Source organism: Humulus lupulus, chromosome 6 (assembly GCF_963169125.1).
Source record: "Humulus lupulus chromosome 6, drHumLupu1.1, whole genome shotgun sequence".
Taxonomy (NCBI): domain Eukaryota; kingdom Viridiplantae; phylum Streptophyta; class Magnoliopsida; order Rosales; family Cannabaceae; genus Humulus; species Humulus lupulus.
This window is the reverse complement of record NC_084798.1, coordinates 68,814,306-68,835,511: the sequence shown is the minus strand read 5'-3', so window position 1 is coordinate 68,835,511 and position 21,206 is coordinate 68,814,306. Positions and strand designations below refer to the sequence as shown.

Below are 21,206 nucleotides of genomic sequence, written 5' to 3'. Positions count from 1 at the left end.
AAATAAGAACGAAGACAATTAAGACAATTTAAGCCTTTATAAGATATATATTGCTCAGTCCATCAGTCGCTACACATATATATATGATGTTTTAATAATGAAATACAGTATATATCTTTATTACTCAATAGGGTAATGAGAAGTCTCTCTCAAGTAAACCCAACTAATATACTAAGGCATGGGATGTTTAGGCGTTGGAGTTGGATGAGTGGTGGCTCCATGATAATCAGTATGATAAACTAATTCATCCAAGTTGTCACTGTTTCCATGTTTAACAGTCACGGAGTTTCCTTCAGCCGTGGGTGTTTTCCAGTCTTCCCCTGTAACCTGCATCAAGAGAGATCCATTTTTAGTTTTGATATTAAGAAAGTTGGCCCAACTAAACTGAAAACTGGTTTTGAAAATGAAAGAAATTCAACTCTACCAAGAGAGTCATGAGGTCACAAATTACTTTCATCGAATCAGAAAAACCCACCTCGATCTTACTATGTGCGATAGATGATGGCACCCCCATTTTTCTAGTAATGAAATGTGTTGGTATTGGGGGAGAAACCTCAGAAGATGAGTAATAGCTGTTGAGGGAGGAGAGAAATACGAGTGCTGTCAATAGACAGAAGCAAATGATGCCTAAAGCTTTCATTGTTTAGTATTGTTAGAAAAAGAAGACTACACTTTCTTCATGTAGGATAATATGGTGGAATACCATACCAGCTATATATAAACTTCTGAGGGTTGCACACAATGAGAGAGAGAGAGAGAGAAAGAGAGAGAGAGTGAATTATTGATCAAGGGGGAAGAAAATTTGTCAGCGAAGATTAGACATGTCTCATGCTAGTGGTTTCTGTTGCTGATATAAAAGAAGAGACTTAAGACCAATCCGAAACATTAAAAGGTATGGCTTTTATTCGGCCTCCTGTATATTTGGCAGTTTTAGAACAGTTTGGCTCATAGCTGTACATTTTTTTAAAAAAAAATTGTTTACTTATTAGAGTAGTGTCAGTACACTATAAAAATATACACTATGATATAGTTATACAATTTAGGGTTCCACATAAAATTGTGTCCTATATCTTTTACATATTATGTGTGTCAAGTGTTTTAGAAAACAAAATTTACCTTATATCTTAAATATTATTCCCATAATGTAAAATAAATAAATTTATGTTATATTTTTTTTCATTAATTTGGGACAATTATAATACAACACAACAATGACATGTTTAATGTAATTTTAGAGAGGTTGTGTTCGTTGAGTAACACTTTAAACATCTCTTCATATATAACTTGTACATGTACACAGTGGGTTTGTGTTTGTTGTGATTGATGCATTATTTTGGGCATTGTGAATGAAAGGAACTGAGTTCACGTGAGTGTACCCACGTCAAACAGAACCACGCATCACTCATAACACAATAATTGATTTTATGTTTTGTCCTTTATCCATTTGGACACTGCACTACAGATTCCTCTTCCTCTTCCTCTTTATATTAGTTTATCATATCTCATATATTCTTACTAAGCCTATTCATAGATATCATGTACTATAATTGTTAAAAATAGTAATGTTTAGACATGTAACGTGTACTACATCACAAATAAACTCATTCTCATCATTTTCTTAATTATTATAATTGGAATGATACAACATTCTCACTTCTTATTACTACGTACGTGCTTCTTTCTACGCATGAATGTCAATTGCAAAAGGGTTTTAGCAAATTTTGGGTCATAATTAATTACAATGGAAACATGACGCTAAAAAGTAAATTAGTTTTAGTCCTAATTAATTACAATGGACACATGATGCAAAAGGATTATATCAAATTTGTTTTTACCAAATTTTAGTTCATAATTAATTACAATGGAAACATGATGCAGAATTATTAATTTGGACTCATATCTAAAACGTACTTTTTACTATTGGTTGTTGGTCTATACTATTTCTTACTATTTTATCATTTTAAATCATTATTCAATTGTTTTGCTAAATAAAATTACATTGTTTTACAGAATAAATTGTAGCAAAAAGGTTTTTAGCAAAATTTGGGTCATATTAATTACAATGGAAACATGATGCAGAAGGTCATTAGCAAATTTTGGGTCATAATTAATTACAATGGAAACATGATGCAAAATGTTTTTTCTTTTGAGAAATGCAAAAGGTTTTTAGTAAACTTTGGGTCATAATGCAGAAGGTTTTTAGCAAATTTTAAGTCATAATTAATTACAATGGAAATGATGCAATAATCAATTTGGACTCATCTCTTGCATGCATAAAAACGCACTTTTTACTTTTATATATATATATATATATATATATATAACGTACTTTTTACTATTAATTGTTGATCTATATACTATTTCTTACGATTTATCATTTTAAATCATTAAATTATTTTTGCCAACGAAATTATATTGTTTTAATGAATAAATTGAAAGAAAAACTTAAATACTGGATATTTCTTAGGAGCACATTATTTATTTATTTTTTGTTTAAGTGAAATTTAACTCAAACTGAAAGCTTTTGAATGTCAATAGTGTTAGGAAAAATAATATTGCTGAAATGGAAATGGCAAAATTTAAATACAAATTTATGCAAAAAAAAAATATATTAGACAAGATGATAGAAAAATAAGTATTACAACTCTATTGCAAAAATACAAGTAACATAATAAAAATAATAGTGAATAGAAGGATAGATATCACTCTATACAAGTAATATAATAAAAATGATGGTGAATAGAGATATCACTCTATTCGCAAAATATAAATAAACTAGAGAGAAAGAGAGGAGTAGAATAAAAGAAATAAATAAAAAATACAATTCTAACGGCACCTCGATTTAGCCCCGCTCCGTACGGATTCGGAACCTGTTTCGCTCTTTAGTCCAGATCGTCGTTTATTTTTCTCTAATCCAATGACTTCAGTTGTTGATGTATAGTTTAATCTTGGCCGTTAAGATGATCAACAGATGAGGTGCAATGGAAGAAGAAAGTGTGTTGAACTGACACTGGCATTGAAGTGACTTTTGCAGTCTACTAGTAGGGGTAGTGAAAAGTGTCGTATAGTCATTGATTAAGGTTGGTAACCGGTTGCCTTGTTTACCTTTTCAAACAAAAACTCTTTAGTTTCAAAACCATTGCTCTCTGTTTCGAAGCTATTACCTTTTATGTGAAGATTGAAGAGGTGACAGAAGGAAGTTCATATTTGTAAAGCTATAATCGAGACGAAATAAGCAGGATTCAGTGTGTATCGTTAACGTCTTGGTATGTCATGTTTTTTTTTTCTAGATCCATCTCTTAATGATTGTGTGTTATCTGGTTTTATGGGTATTTTACGTTCATTAAGCTATTTTGTTGTTTTTTTAAGTCTCCATTGGAGGAATTTCAACCACTTAAAAATCGCCAAAGATTACTTACCTTTTTTTGGTATTTTCTTCACCTTTTTATTAATATTATTAATTCAATGAGTTTCTCTTTTAAGAACTAATGGTCAGTCAAATTATTTATCAAGTTCTGGAATAATTTATTTTTTTATGTTTGAAATAGTTAAGTTAGACTCAGTTATTTGTATAATATGTGAAAAAGATGCATATTAAATGTTGAGTGAAATAAAATAAACGGCGAGAATTATACAAGCTACGTTGATTGGAAAAAAAAAAATCACATAATTATAGTTGTTAAGTAGTTTGAGTCTACTAGTTAATGGGTGAGATTTCTAAGAATTATTTAGGAGTATATGTTATATGCCTTTGTTTGAGTCGTTGGTATCTTTTTGAGGGTCTTATAAACAGAATCATTTCTTGAAAGTATGATTTTTATGCCCTCTCTATTATGTGAAATTTATGGTGTTATTTGGTAATTGTACGTCCTGGTTTTCCCACGGGCTGTTAGCAAACTGAGATACGGCCTAATAATGAGATACGGCCTAATTATGTCCACCACGTGGACATCCCCAGGACCGGAGCTGCCACTCGAAAGATCCTACCTCCTCAGCTCGAGGTAGCCTAAGGGTTCGCCAAGATCAGACTGGGTTTGGACTTTGAAGGCCACAGGTCAAGAGAAGCATCCAGCTCGTGGTACGAGCTAAAGTTGGAGGCTGTGACCTTTTATAAAGTCAACCACGCAAGATAAACGTGCATATATCAGACATCACGTGTCTGATATATCCCTGACTTCTCGAACACGTAGCATGAACGTGCGTATTCAGACACCTACGACTGGGTTGGGCCGTGCGGCCCATTATCCCCTTACCTATTAATTAGACCACACTTCATGTGTCAGGTTTTAGGAATTAATCATGAATGTCACAGAGTTTACATGATAGGTAAGAAGGTCACGGGATAACCTTCTTATCAACTCCCAGGTGCCCTCTCCTATAAATATGGAGACCCTGGGAGTTGCAAAGGGTTGGACTCTATTGTGTAAGAAATACCCTGTAAAAGAATACCAAGCATATAGCAATAATATTGACTGGTGGAGTAGAATGATTTTAACCTTTGAACCACCTAAAAACGTAATTATGTCACCAGCCCATTCCTAAAAAGATCATTCATCTATTTCGGTTCAACATAAGCACTAATCCCTTCCTCTTATTTTCTTAATTACCTGTTGGCGAAGAACCGCGTCAACAGTTTGGTGCTTTCATTGAGAGCAAGTTAGATTGGTGTTGTTGCAAACATCCACTATGGTGACCACTCGATCCAGACACGGTAACGAGACGGAACAACATGATGGGCAGGAGGCTCATCATATCGCTATCCCCGGTGAACAAATTCTTGAGGTCCAACAGCGGCCGGGCAAACAGCCGGCAGGCCAAGATGACACTGGAAGTTCGGCGTCCCGGCCACCTAATCCAAACCCAGATTATTACACTGTGGTGGAGATGGAGAATGCTCAGCTGAGGAGCCAACTAGAAAAGGAAAATCAGCAGATCAAGGAGGTGTTGGCCCGACTACCCCCTCTTACAACCGACGCTAACGTTGGAAAGAGGCAAGGCGAGACTCATAAGTCCCGTCGGGGTAATCGGTCCAGGCCTAGCCGCTCGGACAGACCTCCGATAGCCAACTCTATCCCCTCATCGCACCGTCGAGAGGCAAACTTCGAAGAAATGCCTAGAGCCGAACAACAGTACAGTTGTTCGGTCCGAACTTCAACTCCCAGCTCCCAACCAGCCTCGAGCGCGCCCAGGAGAGCTCAAGGAAGTTCCATAAGGAGATCCGGGGAGGGCTCACAGCATCAGCCTGTCCCCACCAGCTGTCCTGCGCCTCGTCCAGATCGCCAGGTGCGAGACCCGCAGGTTGGCAGGGCCGCGAGGCCCCCACCTAACTTGATCCGCCCTGATGGAACCAGGATCGCGTCTCCGGTCAGGCATCCTCCCTCACCAATAAGATATCCGTCTCCACCTCGGCCCATCCGAGATATCCCAGCCTATGGAAGCAGTAGGAGAAATCCGCCGTCCGTGGGACCTTCCCAACGTAGTAGGGCGCCGAGAGGGAGCCCGGATCCTCACCCCTAAAGGCGGACTCCGAGCTTTTCTAACGGGAGCTACTGGACCGGCAGTCGCTCAAGCGACCTTTCTGGCGGAGACCTGCGTCAGCGTTTAAGCTCGACACAAAGTCCTCAAACCACCCAGGGGGGCAACCTGCGAGATCGCCTTAACTCTCATAGAGGAGAGCCAGTAGGAGGCGGCAGCCATGCTCGCTCAGGGGGAGACCTGCCCGAAGTATGTAACGGAGGGAGTGCCCCAAATAACCTATCTCAAGATAGGAGGGGCAATAACCCACCAAATATGTACAATGGATCCAGAGCTGTTGAGCAGCCCCGGAATAACCAAGGAAATCAGGACAAAACCCTCGAGCGCCTGGCTCAGATGGAGGAGCTGATGAGGAAGCTCCTGTCGGAGAAAGAGAAAGATGAATATGATTTCGGGGACGAGATGGAGCTCTTCGCCCCCAGCATAGCAGCAACGGCTTACCCACCCGGTTTCCGTATGCCGCACCTGTCCAAATTCAATGGAGACGGAGATCCGTCGGATCATCTGGGGATGTTCAACACCCTGATGATGGCCCACAACATTGGCCCGGAGCTGAGGTATCTGATATTTCCCTCGACACTGACTGAACCAGCCAGGCAGTGGTTCAAGCAAAGCAAAAGACAATCAATCAGCTCCTGGAAGACTTTTTTCGCTGACTTCAAAAGGGCATTCCGAGCCTCCCAGGTTGCCCGCTTCAAGGCCGATTCTCTGGCTAACGTGAGGCAGTAGCCCGACGAACCTCTGAAGGCTTACCTGGGCAGGTTCGCGAGCGTCGCTGCTCGGGCCAGAGACGCGGATGACAGCTCCAAGCTCATGGCCTTGAGGACTGGGATCCTCGTCGGAGGGGGACTCTGGAAAGATATACAAATGAAGGGAGTTAGCTCAGTGAACGAGTTCCTGAATAGGGCCCAGGAATGGATCAACTTGGAGGAGGCCGAAGCCTCAGCTGCAGGGACCAGCCAGGTCCCTGAGCAGCCCGCTGGAGTGGGGATGGAGGTCGCGACAGCGACCCAAAATGTCACACAGAACAACCAGCTCGGTGGAGGCAAAAGAAAGGGGAACGGCGAGGGCAGCCAGCATGGCCCAAAGAAGAATAAGTCTGTAGACAAGTTTAAGCCGGTCTACGAGACTTATATAGAGATCATCCACTCTAGGGAGAACATCTTCCTAGCTAACTCTACTCGCCTCCCCTGGAAGAGGCCGGAGCCGTTGAAGCACCAAAAGGGGAAGAGAGACACCTCCAAGTTTTGCCGTTTTAACAACGATTTTGGCCACAATACCGATGATTGTAGGCATTTGAAAGATGAGATCGAGACTCTCATCTGAGCCGGCCCCTTGGCCCAATACGCGCGGAACAGGGTTCCAGGAAGTCGACCTGCTCCGGAAGTCCCGGTAAGTCAGCACGGGTCACGGGTAGATCAGGACGTCCCTCCTCCCGTGATAGGAGGAGAGATATCCACAATATCTGGAGGTCCGCATATGATCGGCACGAGCAGGGATGCCCAGAAGAGGTACGTAAACGAACTCAAAGCACATAATGGAGTAGAGTTCTCCCCGGAGCAGCATCTGCCAAAGCAGCAGCGATTGGAGAGGCAACCGATCATTTTTACAAAAGAAGATGCGGGCCATGTCGAATTCCCTCATAACGACCCTCTGGTCGTAGCAGTTCAGCTCGCTAATCGAAAGGTTAGGAGGGTGCTGATCGATAATGGGAGCTTGGTAAACCTTCTATTCAGGTCCACATTGGAGAAGATGGGTTTGACTGTCGCCGAGCTGAAGGCGACCTCCATGCTGCTGTATGGTTTTTCGGGAGAAGGATCAGCAGCCATAGGGACTATCGAGCTGGTGATCACCCTAGGAGAAGGACCTCGGACAATCTCCAAACTCCTCGAGTTCGTGGTCATCGACTGCTCCGCTGCGTACAATGCAATTTTGGGACGACCCACACTCATAGCTTTTGAGGCCGTCACTTCCATTCGCCACCTCGCGATGAAATTCCCTACTTCCACGGGAATATGCACTGTCCGTGGTGATCAGCTCACTGCTAGGGAATGCTACAGCATTTCCATGAAGGGAAAATCGAAACCTGGGCAGCTAGCAATGGCCATCCAAGGTGGTGGAGAGGAATCTCAGGAACCCTTAGCTGATCCTGAGATTGAAAAACCTCAGAGCGTTGAAGGGGAAAATATTGTCTTAAGTAAGGATATTGACCCCCGAATAGGCGAAGACAGGTCCGAGCTCCAGGCTATTGAGGAGCTCGAGGAAATAAACATCGATCCGCAGAACCCTTCACGGATGGTCAAGCTCGGTAAAAACCTCTATAGCAAGAGGAAAGAGGAGCTGGTCAGATTTCTGCGGATCAACCTGGATGTGTTCGCATGGTCCCATGAGGATATGGTGGGAATCAGCCCAAGTATCATCATGCACACCCTTCATCTGGATAAAAGTGTTCCTGCAGAATCCCAGAAGTAAAGGCGCCTTGGAACGACCTGGGCTGAGGCCTTAGAGGAAGAAGTAGCCCGGCTCAAGAAATGCGGCTTTATTCGAGAAGCCAAGTTTTCGATTTGGGTCGCCAACCCCGTGCTGGTCCCGAAGCCCAACGGGAAGTGGCGGACCTGGATCGACTTCTCCGACCTGAATAAAGCCTGCCCCAAGGATTGTTTTCCATTGCCAAGGATTGACCAGCTGGTGGATGCCACGGCGGGATACGACCTCATGTCCTTTATGGACGCGTACTCAGGCTACAATCAGATCGCCATGAATCCGGCGGACCAGGAGCACACTAGCTTCATGACCCCGACTAATGTTTATTGTTACAAGGTCATGCCATTCAGGCTGAAGAACGCCGGTGCTACGTGCCAGAGGTTAGTAAATAGAATGTTCGCAAACCAGATCGAGAAGAACATGGAAGTGTACATTGATGACATGCTAGTCAAGTCAAAGACTTCCGATAACCATGTTTCCGACCTGGAAGAATGCTTCAAGATACTACGGGAGTATGGCATGAGGCTTAATCCACAGAAGTGCACTTTTGGAGTCGCATTGGGAAAATTCCTGGGTTTCATCGTCAATACCCGAGGAGTCGAGGCAAACCCCGACAAAATTAGATCATTACTTGATCTTCCCTCACCCAGGTCGCGTAAAGATGTCCAAGGCCTGACAGGAAGGGTGGCAACCCTCAATCGGTTTATTTCAAAATCCACCGATAAGTGCTTGCCATTCTACAACCTGCTCTGAGGAAATAAGAACTTCGAATGGATAGAAGAGTGTGAAAGCGCTTTCCTCGACCTGAAGGCACATCTGGTCGAGCCACCCATATTATCCAAACCAAAAGCAGGAGAGCCTCTTTTTCTCTACCTAGCTGTCACAGAGGATGCAGCTAGTGTCGTATTGGTCCAAGAAGAAGACCGGGTTCAGAGACCTGTCTATTACATCAGCAAGAGACTTCTCGGAGCTGAATCCCGGTACCCGTTGATGGAGAAATTGGCATTCTACCTTATCACGGCCTCTCGAAAGCTCAGGCCGTACTTCCAGCCCCACTCAATACACGTCATAACCGATCAACCTTTAAGGCAGGTTTTGCAAAAACCTGAAGCATCGGGACGCCTGTTAAAGTGGGCTATCGAACTCATTCACTTCGAGATTTTGTACACCCCACGAACTGCTATAAAAAGTCAGGCCCTGGACGATTTTGTAGCCGAGTGCACAAGATTCCGGGAGGATCCTGCAGAAGACTCACCCCAGGCCACCTCGGCCCAGGAATCGTGGAGGATCTTCGTGGATGGTTCATCCAATGAGAACGACTCCGGGGCTAGAATCATTTTAATATCCCCTGAGGGACATAGATTCCACTCGGCGCTGAGATTCGGATTAAAGGCCTCCAACAACGAGGCCGAATACGAAGCTTTGCTTGCCGGGCTAAGGATAGCCCAGGAGCTGAAGGTGAGCTCCGTCCAGTGCTTCAGTGACTCCCAGCTCGTGGTAAACCAGGTTCTGGGCGAATATCAGGCACGAGGACCCAAGATGGCTGCCTACCTAGCAAAGGTAAAAGTGGAACTGTCAGCATTTGGTCGAGGCTCAATCGAGTAGATACCTCGGGAACAGAACGCTAACACAGACGCTCTTGCCAAGCTCGCCACCACCGGGGAGACGGAGGCTCTGGGGTTAGTTCCGGTAGAGTTCTTGGAAAAACCAAGTATAGAAGAAGCCAGGGCAGAGGTCGAGATGATCGACGCTAGGCCGACTTGGATGACCCCCATCCTTGAGTATCTCACCGAGGGGAAGCTGCCTGAAGGGCGTAATGATGCGCGACGAGTACTATATCAAGCTCCCAGGTATACAATAGTAGACGGGGTGCTGTACCGACGTGGGCACTCCCTACCTCTCCTACGATGTGTTCTTCCAGGCGAAGCAAAGGCCATCCTGCAGGAAGTGCATGAGGGTTTTTGCGGAGATCACACTGGGGGGCAAAGCTTGGCCCTAAAGGTCCTGAGGCAAGGATATTACTGGCCCACTCTGTCCAAGGATTCGATCTCGTATGTCAAGAAGTGCGACAAGTGCCAGCGATTCGCCACCGTTGCCCGAGCTCCCCCAGTCGAGCTGAAGATGATCTCTTCCCCATGGCCGTTTGCAGTTTGGGGGATCGACTTGGTTGGCGTCCTCCCTACTGGAAAAGGCGGGGTCCGTTACGCCGTGGTGGCCATCGACTACTTTACGAAGTGGGCTGAGGCAGAACCTTTGGCAACGATAACTTCCAAAAAAGTCCTCAACTTCGTGGTTAAGAGCATTATTTGCCGATTTGGGCTGCCCAAGAAAATCGTTTCCGACAATGGGACTTAGTTCGACAGCGACCTCTTCACCAAATTTTGCGAAAGGTACGGAATTGTGAAGAGTTTCTCCTCCGTGGCCTATCCTCAGGCAAATGGCAGGTCGAGGCCGTTAGCAAGACGTTAAAGGCGAGCCTCAAGAAGAGACTAGATGAAGCGAAGGGGGTCTGGCCAGAACAGCTCCCCCAGGTTCTATGGGCATACCGGACCTCGCATCGGACTCCTACGGGTCATACTCCTTTCTCCCTGACCTTCGGGAGTGAGGCAGTCCTCCCTGTGGAGATTAAGGTACTTTCACATAGAGTCCAGGCATATAACCAGGATCGCAACCATGAGCTACTTTGCACTTCCCTCGACTTGGTTGATGAAAGACGAGAAGATTCGCAACTCCAGCTCGCACATTACCAGCAAAAAATCACTCGTTATTTCAACTCTAAGGTCAAAAAACGCGCCTTTAGCGTTGGCGACCTGGTCCTCAGGAGGGTTTTCTTAGTCGGAAAGGATCCCAAAGATGGGGTATTGGGACCGAACTGGGAATGACCATATCAAGTCATTGAGGTCATTAAAGAAGGAGCTTACAAACTAGCTCAGCTTGATGGAGGGGCAGTCCCACGAACTTGGAACGCCATCCATTTGAAGAGATATTGTCAATGATTCCCTTGTAAGGCCTAAAGGCCATTTTTTATGTATTACGCAATGAGAATTAACTTTTCGTTTATGATTGTACATATTTACAAGTGTAATCTAAAGTAACCACGAAAGACCCTTTCCCAGTTACTTGGGGGGCATATGGTACCTGGATATAACCAGGTCGCCTTAAAGACTTAGAAGTTAATTCAAATCGATTGATCGTTGTTTTTCTTAAAAAACGCGAGATATTGATAAAGGATTAACGCGAACTAAGCTCTACCCTGGATGCAACCAAGTTCTAAAACTTAGAAGTTAACTTAAATCGATTGATCGTTGTTTTTCTTAAAGAGCACGAGATATTGATAAAAGTTAACACGAACTAAGTTTTCAAATTAAGTTCCTGGAAATAACCAGGTCATAAAACTTAGAAGTTAATTTAAATCGATTGATCGTTGTTTTTCTTAAAGAGCACGAGATATTGATAAAAGTTAACACGAACTAAGTTTTCAAATTAAGTTCCTAGACATAACCAGGTCATAAAACTTAGAAGTTAATTTAAATCGAGTGATCGTTGTTTTTCTTAAAAAGCACGAGGTATTGATAAAAATTAACGCGAACTAAGTTTTTTCAAAATAGTAACTAAAATGCGTAAAGGCAAAAGGAAATAAATCAATTAAAAATAAAATTGATAGTTATATTGTCTCAAGGTGGAAACACCTCATGCAAAAGTTACACAAAAAAAAATTGAGAATATTAAAGGAAAGGGTGCGAAAGAGGAAGGCCCTAAGCTCCGCCAGGCTGCCCCGTGGAGGTCGCCGTCTCGTCCTCCTGCTCAGCTGCGCCAGAGACTTCCCCAGTCTCGGAAGGTTCTTCTTTCTCGAGGCGAGCTTTAAACCCCTCCAGCAAGGGCTCCCAGACGTCCGCTCCCAAGAAGGAGAAATCACCGTCTGAGTTGTAGACCCAGCAGTGGTAGAGCATGTCCTCCATGGCGGTGCTGGAGGCTGCCTTCTCGGCTTCCAGGGCGGCCTTGGCCTTCTCGGCCCCAGCCTTCACAGTGTCTAGCTCTGCCCGCACAGCGGCGAGGGCGGCTTTGGTTGCCTCGACCTTTTGAAGCTTGGGACAGGCTTCTTCCAGCTTGGCCTGCACGGCCGCCAGGGCATCCTTGGCCATCTGCAAGGAAGTTTGGTGGGTGGCCACAACCGCCTGATGCTCGCCCCTCATATCCTCGAGCTGGGCCTTGGTCCTGGCTATGCTCTTGTGAAGGGCCAAGGCGCTCTGCAAAAACGGAGAGGCAACTGCCTTAAGAAAAAGAGAAGGGAGAAAGGAAAAACAGGGCAAGGCATACTAGTCAAAGATCACAAAAGGATAAGGTCAGCTTACCGTTAGGGCCATGCCCAATGAAGATTCCAGCACGCCCACCGGGCTCCTTGTTTCGATGGCCCGTAGCTCCCTCTTGTTGAAGCAGTAGAAGTGGCTGACGGCGTAGTTCGTCGTCTCGTACACCGTCCCCCTAAAGACATCTGGGATCTTCTACAGATCCTGGGGGTCCACCGGGATGCGTACCTCGGGAGGCACAATTGCCGAAGTCCCGGGCTCCGCCCCTGTGTCCTAGAAGAAGGCCAGAGTTCGTGGAGGGGGTGGGGGCATGCTCCCCCCTGCAGCAGGAGGTGCAGTTTCCTCGACCTGGGCGACTGGGGGCTGCCCTTTCTCCTTTGTAGGAGACTTGGTTGGGGTCTCGGCAGCTTTCTTCGCCATCCGGAGCTTCTTCATTTTGGGCCCAGAGGCCCTAGCTGAGGAGTTCCCCCCAGCGAACACAGCCCGCAGATTTTTTCCCCCGGACTGAGACATCTCCTCTGGCAAAACAAATATATGGTTAGTACACAAGTTAGCAGTCATGCAAAATCAAAAACAAAGGGAAAAAATGCAAAATTCAAGTATATATATGTACTAAAGGGAATCCTACCCCCCGAGCTAGAAGAAGAATCTATGGTTACGACCATCGGCCCCGGAGCTTCCGCGGGGGAATCTAAGGCAATTATTTCTCGAGCTAGCGTAGGTTCTGGATCCGAGGCTGTCTCAGGACTAGAATCTTCTACGTATTGCCTAAGACCTGGGGCTACGACACCCTCCTGGAGTGATGGCCATGACCGAAGGTTAGTCCCATACTCCTCGAATAGGATCGACCTAAAAGCTAGGGTGTTGTCTACAACTATGGTACCCCTAGGGCGGCTACTTTCGTAATCTAGCACGAGCTGGTCGACGCAGTGAAGCAAGGTTTCATATAAGTCTGGGTCACTTCGATGGCGTTAGACGATCTGTCTGGGATTGAACCTAGCTAGCCGGGGGTCTGAAGTGGCCCTATCTAAGTGCCTAAACGTATAAGGGTTACCTTGGTCGGAGGGACCTGCAGTTGCTCCGGACCGGATCCTCTCCTCGTCCGTTCTTTGGGCGACCTCCAACGCCCGTTTCCTCGTCCTCACGAGGGGCACCTCGTCCTCCTCATCTTCATCCCCCGCAACCTCCTCCACGATGATAGGCCTCATATCGCGAGTGGGGGGAGGCACCCGGGGCCTCCTCAAGTTCAGTCTGGCCTGGGGAGATCAGCTTACAGGCCAGCATCGTCTCGTCTGTCACGAGCTGACTATAGTCCTTTTAACTGGGGGGCAAGCCCGCCAGTGTCTCGTACTGGCTCTCGAGGATCACAGACTTCTCTGTCCTCGCGAAGATAGCTGCAGAATTAATCTAAGTCAGAAATGGATACAGGAGGAGCTAACTGGTACTTAACTTACGAGCTAAGGTTGAAAGGCACTTACGAGGACGGTTGAAGTAGTGCAGCTCACAGTTTCGAAACCCCGTCGACATAAAGAATTGATCTTTGAATTCGTTGGGGTGGCTGGGCAGCTCGATGACCGCAGCTGTGTTGGGGAACCGGGTTAAGTAATAAAACTCGTCACCTCGCCCCCGCTGCTCCGGGCTGGCCTTGAGGTAGAAGAAATACAGAATGTCTGCAAGAGTGGGGACCTCCCACTCCTGTTTCAAGAACAAGTATCTTAACCCCGCCAACAACTGGTAAGAATTGGGGGGGGGGGGGGGGGAGCTGGAAGGGGGCCAACCTCACATAGTTGAGGAAATCAGCGAAGTACTGGTCCAACGGGAGGATGGCCCCCGCCTTTAAATGTTCGTTGCTCCAGGCCGAGAACACCTCATCAAGCGATGCGCAGCTCCGCTCGCCTTCTATGGGAGGTCGGGCAACCACGGTTCCTCTCCCCAGCTCAATATTATGGGAGAGGAATATTTTGTTTACCCTCGCCTAGTCAGTGATCTTCGAGACGGTCTTCTCCGCCTCAATGAATGCGTCAGGGGCCACATCGAGCTCCCGTTCCACTGCTGGCCCAAAGTTGGGAATCGGGGATTCAGCCATCACCTCCTTTCCCTTGTTTTGTTGGGAAGACGAGCTGCCTACGGACTTCTTGGGAGCATTCTTCTTGGGTCCCATCTGGTCGCCTAACAAACAAAAAGAAGAAATTTTAGAAGAAGGCAACCTAAAAATGGAGAAAAATCTGAATTTGTTTCCTTAACATGAGCTGAGGTAAGCCCAGCCCGTGGAGAGTGAGACCACGCGGTTCTATGAACACGAGCCTGTGCTCCCAACAGATCTCCGATTACTTGGAATTCGTGTGTCAGGAGGGTCAGGATGGAATTTTCCTTGGAAGGAAAGTTTCAGTAGGCAAGAGAGGCAAAACCGCTTGTGAAGCGTGTCTCCTAAACTACCCGGTTTTGCACCCAAAATACTGGGTATTTTAAACAAGCATACCTAAAATCCTACCCAGAAAATTTCCCCAGAAAACGCACCAATGCTCCTAAATGGTTTTCTACTGCAAACGATACCCTAACCTAAAAGGCTTTTACCCTTCATGCCCACAACAAACCAACGAAACCTTGCATGTGGCTACAGTAAATATTTACCTAAGCTACAGTGAAAAGTAATTTCAAAACATGCACAGTCAGGAGACTTATAGAATGTTCTGGTTGAGAAGAGGATGAAGGGGTCGCCTGGGTTGGGGCTTCGTCGGAGTAGTTGATTCCAAAGCTTCAAAGGGGCCCTTACACCTGAACTTCTTGAGTGCTGGGAATGGCAGCCGGAAAGAAGAGGGTTTTTTTTTTTTTGAAAATGAAGAGAGAAGAAGAAGAAAATTTATGGAAAATTTCAAATGAACGGGTGGCCCATGCGTAAGGTGCCCACCCCTTTTATATACGTGAAGGGCCACGTGAGGAGGGCCGTTGGATTGCCCTGATGTGGGATCCAAGGCTCTCCACTCGAAAGACGAAACGACGGCTGAGTATAGGCTAGGCCATTAAATGCGGTTCTCGGAAGACGTACCGTCACCAACCACGATGTTCCACGTATTCGGCGTCTGCGTAAAATGTGGAATATGAAGAGTTCATGGGGAAGCCTAAAAGCCCTTACTGTGGCCCACGAGCATGGGCTTGGGGGGCAAATGTACGCCCTGGTTTTCCCACTGGCTGTTAGCAAGCTGAGATACGACCTAATCATGAGATACGGCCTAATCATGTCTACCACGTGGACATCCCCAGGACCGGAGCTGCTACTCGAAAGATCCTACCTCCTCAGCTCAAGGTAGCCTAAGGGTTCGCCAAGATCAGACTGGGTTTGGACTCTGAAGGCCACAGGTCAAGGGAAGCATCCAGCTCGTGGTACGAGCTAAAGTTGGAGGCTGTGACCTTTTATAAAGTCAACCACGCAAGGTAAACGTGCATATATCAGACATCACGTGTCTGATATATCCCTGACTTCTCGGACACGTAGCATGAACGTGCGTATTCAGACACCTACGACTGGGTTGGGCCGTGCGGCCCATTATCCCCTTACCTATTGATTAGACCACACTTCATGTGTCAGGTTTTAGGAATTAATCATGAATGTCACATAGTTGACATGATAGGTAAGAAGGTCACGGGATGACCTTCTTACCAACTCCCAGGTGCCCTCTCCTATAAATATGGAGACCCTGGGAGTTGCAAAGGGTTGGTCTCTATTGTGTAAGAAATACCCTGTAAAAGAATACCAAGCATATAGCAATAATATTGACTGGTGGAGTAGAAGGATTTTAACCTTTGAACCACCTAAAAACGTAATTGTGTCACCAGCCCATTCCTAAAAAGATCATTCATCTATTTCGGTTCAACATAAACACTAATCCCATCCTCTTATTTTCTTAATTACCTGTTGGCGAAGAACCGCGTCAACAGTAACACTTAAAAAAATAGTTTTTTATTTAATTAATTAAAAATTTGAAAATTAAACATAAAATGTGTTTGGTAACTCTATTTTTATTTATTATTTTTTTTAAATTTTAATTAAAATTTATTAAATTTTAAAAATATAATTTTTTCACTTTCAATTTTTTTAAACATTTTTCAAAATTTCCTTTCTTTTTTTTCTTCTCTTCTTCAAATCAACACCTTATATTGTTAAACAAAAAATGAAAATAAAAGTTATCAAACGCGTTTATTATTTTTTGTTTTTAAAAACAAAAAACAAAAATAGTTACCAAACATATTTTTATTTTTTAAAAATAAAGAAACAAAAATAAAATAATATTTATATTTTTGTGTTTAAAAAATTCAAAAACAAAAATTTTACCAAACAAGACCTATATCAACCCATTTTAACCATTTTGGTTATCGGAACTGAGACCTAGTTGTCTTTTCGGCATGTTCCTCTTTTTTTTTTTTTGGTTTGTTTATATTTGAAAACCATGAATTTAGATTGTTCTTGAAATATTTAAGAAGAAATAGCAATTAATTCATGTGTTAGTTAAATTGGAGGTTATCTTATTCATTTTTGGGAAATGTAGGGGTAAATGACTTTAAAATGCAAACGAGGAGGTGTGGGTAAGAAACTGGATACCCATCGCAAGAACGATGAGGATGGTGATCTTGGGTGAGTAATTTTTTTTTCTTGTCCAGCTAATTTTAGTTTTGCTACAATTATTTTGAGTGCTTTAGTTATTGGCTTGTTTCAGGACATGTAGTATGGTAGTTGTTAAGAAGGAGACATCCAAGCTTGAAAATTTGTTAACGGAGAAGAGACGACTAGAGAATGCACTTGTATGCCATCTTTGTAGACTCACTTCCTTGTTGTTTAAGTTTTTCTTAATATTATTTGATTTGATTAATCATTTAATCGTGTACTTTTGATTTGTTTTGTTTAGATGCAGAAAGAACTAGCAACCAAGCGGATGATTGCCCTAAAGACCATATCAATTGGTAAATCGAAAAAGGGCAAGGAGATGCCACCAGTTGATTTCGATGATGAATCTGAAGGAGAAGACCAAGATGACACAGAGGATGATGATGCAGAAACAGAGGTGGACACCCATGAGATTGAGTCACGTGAGATCATGACTCGATGGTCATTTGAGAGGGTGTCTCGTATTGTCAATAAATTATCTGATGAACAGAAGGCCATGGTGCATGAAGTTGGGTTTGGAGCATTTTTGAGAGTCGATTTCCCCAGTATATATACTCCTTTGGCGCAATGGCTAGTTGAATCAGTTGATGTTGAGAATAGTTGCATGAAAATATACGGGAAGATGTTTCCCATTTCTGGTGATGTTTTCCAACGTGTGATGACCATTCCAGACGGCAAAAGTTCTTAAAGATTAAGAGTAGAATGCTTACTGGAAAGAAACGCATGTCATTGTCAAGCCTAGAAGCACAGTTGGTAGAGTATTCGAACACAGACGAATATTTCTTGGAAAGTTTCATTTTGGTAATCATAGGCAGCGTCCTTGTACCTTGATCGGGCAACCAGTTGCGCACAAGTTATATAAACACAGTGTGCGATCCTTGTAGAATCCCTTGTCAAAACTAGGCTACCCATAGCGTCCGATGCCTTATGAAATCTATCAGAAAGTACCAAGCTTGAAACTTGGTCCACTTGAATGGATTCACTGCTTTCCTTCAGGTAGTTATTCTTTCTGTTACTTTATATTTGGTCGAAATGATTAATTTTATTTGAAAGCCACTAATAAATTGTAGTTTTGTTTCATACTGTGGCAATTCATGTACTCTAACCATATACAAGTCCCGAACACGTATGTTGACCGCTCTGTTCCAACCATCACCTTTTGGACTGACGAACAGTGTAAAAAAGTGAAGGGTTACATATGTCATCGTGGAGGTTATAGTAGCTGCAAAAGTGTATGTGAAATTTTATATATATACATATATAAATATATTAAGGTGTATATTTTAACAGGTTCCCATTATGACTAAACTTAGCATTGATCATCATTGTCTGCTTTAATAGGTTCGCGTTAAGACTGAACTTAGCATTGGGCCTCAGCACGGATGGTCTGGCCTAGTGGGGACTATGGGGGAAGTAGCATACTGATGGAGAAGCTTACAAAAGTTGGCCATCAAGTGGAGGGGTTGGTGGTACTAGTTGTTGCTTTACTAGATAAGTTAAGGGTTATGGTCACTTAGGGGGTAACTAAACTAATGGGGCTGAAATTTGTAGGAGAAGAGAATGTTAATCAATGCGGATAAAATCCAGTTAATGGAGGAAAACATAGTAATATTGCAATGGGTTTGTCACAGGAATTTCTTGATGTGGTGGTGGAGGCAGGGAAGTCAATTGCTAAACCCAAAGAGCCGAACCCTTAGGGTGTCGCTGGGCTTGAACTGTTTTGTTTTAGTGAAGGGCTTGTAGTAGGACCTTTCAAACTGGCAACCCTTATATCCCTACAAACATACAAGATGTCTGAATATATTTTCAACAATGACTTGGAAGATTAGTAGGTATAAGTTATTTAGTATACCATTTAGATATGATTTTATATTTTATTGATGTTAATTAATTTTTATGCAACACTCTTATTTGTGAATATGATAGGTTGGTTATTGATTGTAAGTGCATGCAGTCAATGGAACCTAGGAGATGGGTTCAGGGAAAGGCAAGTATCAAATTTAATTTACTAGCATTGTTAATATCGAATCCAATTTATTTAAATGGGACAATTAACTTGTTATGCAGATTGTTTCCGCATATGCCAGGATATTGACAAAAGCTGAGCGTAAGAAACAACTCGATGAAAATGCAATTGTATGGTTTATGCCTACGAATGTATCAGTGAGTTTTATTTGTCTAAAATTGTGATCATGTTTATTTATATTGACCTGATTGAAATTATAATGTTATATATTTGGTTTAATGAAGGGTATTTTTTTAAATTAAAACTAATTTTAGGAAAAATATTTTGGCAAAGGGTATTCAATTAAATATGCTGCACGAGAAAACAATTGGAGAAAATACCATTTTTCTGATTTTGGAAAGTGTCAAGAGGTGATATATATTGCATTATGTTTCTTTCATTTATTTAGACTTTTTTATTGACTATGTTTACCATTACCATTACATCCTTGTACGAGTTTTGCATATTTTTTTTTTTAGTTTTGCATAATTTTTTTTTTTTTGTATATTTCAAATGGTGGTTTTGATAATGAAAGATGGAGATCCGGAAGCTAGACATATGTTCGTGGTTCAGTTGGATCTTGTAGGTAGAACCGCTGTGCTTTGGGATTCTCTTGTAGAAAATGGAGATATGGATGATAAATTTTGTTGTACTAAAGAAATGGTATGAAATTTAGTTTATTCAAACTTGATTGCATCATTGCCTGCCTAATACTCTGTCGTTTATGAATATAGTTGGAGACCTTGGACACTTTATTTTCCTTTGATATTAATGCCACTCGAGAGAGCAAATGGAAATCTGCTAGGTTTGAGATGTCTATGGAAAAAGGTTTGCCTCAACAAGCTAACAACTACGACTGCGGAGTGTATGTGTTGAAATACATGGAGGCCCATAGTGATGGAAATGCTAGTGCGTACGAGGTATGTAAACTTTATTCTAAGGCATGTTGGTATGGCTATTTATTTTTCAATTTTACAGTTATATTTGACTTTGACAAAAAATTTAAATCCATAGTTTGATGCAAGTGCGGAGCGTTATCGTTTTGGAAATCTTTTAGTATGTAATGATTTCAACAAAGGAAGCGAGCGATTTTTTTGTGAAAATGAGGACCATTATAATAAATTAATCAACTTGGATGGCAGTGGTGAAATTGGCTTATTTGTTGGGAATAAGAATGGTGAAAGTCCCCAGCCACTTCTGAGCCCTGTTAAGTCACATTCTGATAGTCGATTTTCAACCAAAAAAGTTAAACGTGCCAATATGATTCCAACCGTGTCTTCTCGAACTCAGAGTGCTAATCGTAATGCAATTGCTCGAAAGCTTCAAGTTTCGATTGGTAGTGGACTAGGCTGTCCTGTCTAGCTGTATACAATTTTAGTTGCATCTTATGTTGGGGTTTTATGCCCTAATTAAAACCCAAATTCTTTGTAATCTCATTTTATTATCAATAAAAGGATAGAAATTATTTTTTGACTTGGTCAATCACTTTGCTCACATGTTTTATTTTCATGATTATTTGTTTAATATAAACTTCTATTAAATCCCGAGCATATAGCTAATCTTATTTATAGTGACGTCATCACAGTGGAATATAAATATGATTATATGTTCAAAATAAGTTAGTCCTAAGATTAGTCAGTGCACAGGATTTACACTGACTTGTCAATCTACGATATGATCTACTTACACATTACAGTGTTATGTTCTTTCTAGAACATTAGCAAAGTAAATAAGATCAGATATATTTTTTACATCGGACTGGACCAATATTGACAGTTGATAAGATAAGTAAACATACTGTTATTATCTATTCTAGTCATATCATATAGTTGACCATAGGTCAATTCAATCTCAATTCTGAGTAGTTAGTATTCTGAGTATTAATCATAGATATGAACATCTCTAACTTCTGATGAAGAAGTGAAACGATGGTTTCCTTTTAGTTTGGTTCAAGGTGTTAAATGATAGAGATCTCATTTCAGTAGTTAAATTAGTTTACTGAAATATCATTTACAAGGAACTAAGTGTTTTAAGGATAAAATACAATGAGGTGTAAAACGATATTTTAGTCCTGTCTCATTGTAGATCGTCTATAGAGGATTGAGTGACAATTATGGTTGTAACAATGGATAATTAATAACGTATTTATATTTTGTTATATTATTTTATAATATAATGTTTTAGATTAAATAAATGTGACAAAGTGTGTCACATA

The 21,206-nt window shown here is 42.7% G+C and overlaps 3 protein-coding genes across 5 annotated transcripts; 2 read left to right on the top strand and 1 right to left on the bottom strand.

Moving 5' to 3' along the window:
- Nucleotides 1–18: 18 nt before the first annotated feature.
- Nucleotides 19–721, bottom strand: LOC133782251 (uncharacterized). The gene is made up of 2 exons (XM_062221490.1): nucleotides 476–721; nucleotides 19–327 (listed from the first exon to the last, which is right to left on the bottom strand). The coding sequence occupies exons 1-2, from the start codon at nucleotides 638–640 to the stop codon at nucleotides 172–174; spliced, it is 321 nt and encodes a 106-aa protein (XP_062077474.1). The 5' UTR covers nucleotides 641–721; the 3' UTR covers nucleotides 19–171.
- Nucleotides 722–2,807: 2,086 nt separating this feature from the next.
- LOC133782247 (uncharacterized) lies at nucleotides 2,808–18,974 on the top strand. Its single transcript, XM_062221485.1, has 7 exons — nucleotides 2,808–3,266; nucleotides 16,871–16,956; nucleotides 17,039–17,123; nucleotides 17,228–17,982; nucleotides 18,103–18,218; nucleotides 18,328–18,818; nucleotides 18,913–18,974. Exons 2-4 carry the CDS (start codon nucleotides 16,877–16,879, stop codon nucleotides 17,672–17,674), a joined length of 612 nt encoding a protein of 203 aa, XP_062077469.1. The 5' UTR covers nucleotides 2,808–3,266; nucleotides 16,871–16,876; the 3' UTR covers nucleotides 17,675–17,982; nucleotides 18,103–18,218; nucleotides 18,328–18,818; nucleotides 18,913–18,974.
- Nucleotides 18,975–19,051: 77 nt separating this feature from the next.
- On the top strand, nucleotides 19,052–20,463 carry LOC133782248 (uncharacterized). 3 transcript variants are annotated; one of them, XM_062221488.1, is made up of 3 exons: nucleotides 19,052–19,149; nucleotides 19,286–19,911; nucleotides 20,006–20,463. In XM_062221488.1, exons 2-3 carry the CDS (start codon nucleotides 19,804–19,806, stop codon nucleotides 20,351–20,353), a joined length of 456 nt encoding a protein of 151 aa, XP_062077472.1. In that variant the 5' UTR covers nucleotides 19,052–19,149; nucleotides 19,286–19,803; the 3' UTR covers nucleotides 20,354–20,463. The 3 variants fall into 3 exon arrangements, with proteins under 3 accessions (XP_062077472.1, XP_062077470.1, XP_062077471.1); XM_062221486.1 differs by having other exon boundaries at nucleotides 19,058–19,149; nucleotides 19,267–19,911; XM_062221487.1 differs by having other exon boundaries at nucleotides 19,058–19,911.
- Nucleotides 20,464–21,206: the final 743 nt, after the last annotated feature.

Excerpts from the sequence above, each read along its gene's own strand:
- LOC133782251 (XM_062221490.1), bottom strand. The coding sequence starts at position 640 with ATGAAAGCTTTAGGCATCATTTGCTTCTGTCTATTGACAGCACTCGTA. Across the intron at positions 328-475 it reads TCGCACATAGTAAGATCGAG|GTTACAGGGGAAGACTGGAA; the intron begins GTGGGTTTTTCT and ends CTCTTGATGCAG.
- LOC133782247 (XM_062221485.1), top strand. The coding sequence starts at position 16,877 with ATGACTTTAAAATGCAAACGAGGAGGTGTGGGTAAGAAACTGGATACC. Across the intron at positions 16,957-17,038 it reads GATGAGGATGGTGATCTTGG|GACATGTAGTATGGTAGTTG; the intron begins GTGAGTAATTTT and ends GGCTTGTTTCAG. Across the intron at positions 17,124-17,227 it reads GACGACTAGAGAATGCACTT|ATGCAGAAAGAACTAGCAAC; the intron begins GTATGCCATCTT and ends TGTTTTGTTTAG.
- LOC133782248 (XM_062221488.1), top strand. The coding sequence starts at position 19,804 with ATGTCTATGGAAAAAGGTTTGCCTCAACAAGCTAACAACTACGACTGC. Across the intron at positions 19,912-20,005 it reads GAAATGCTAGTGCGTACGAG|TTTGATGCAAGTGCGGAGCG; the intron begins GTATGTAAACTT and ends TTAAATCCATAG.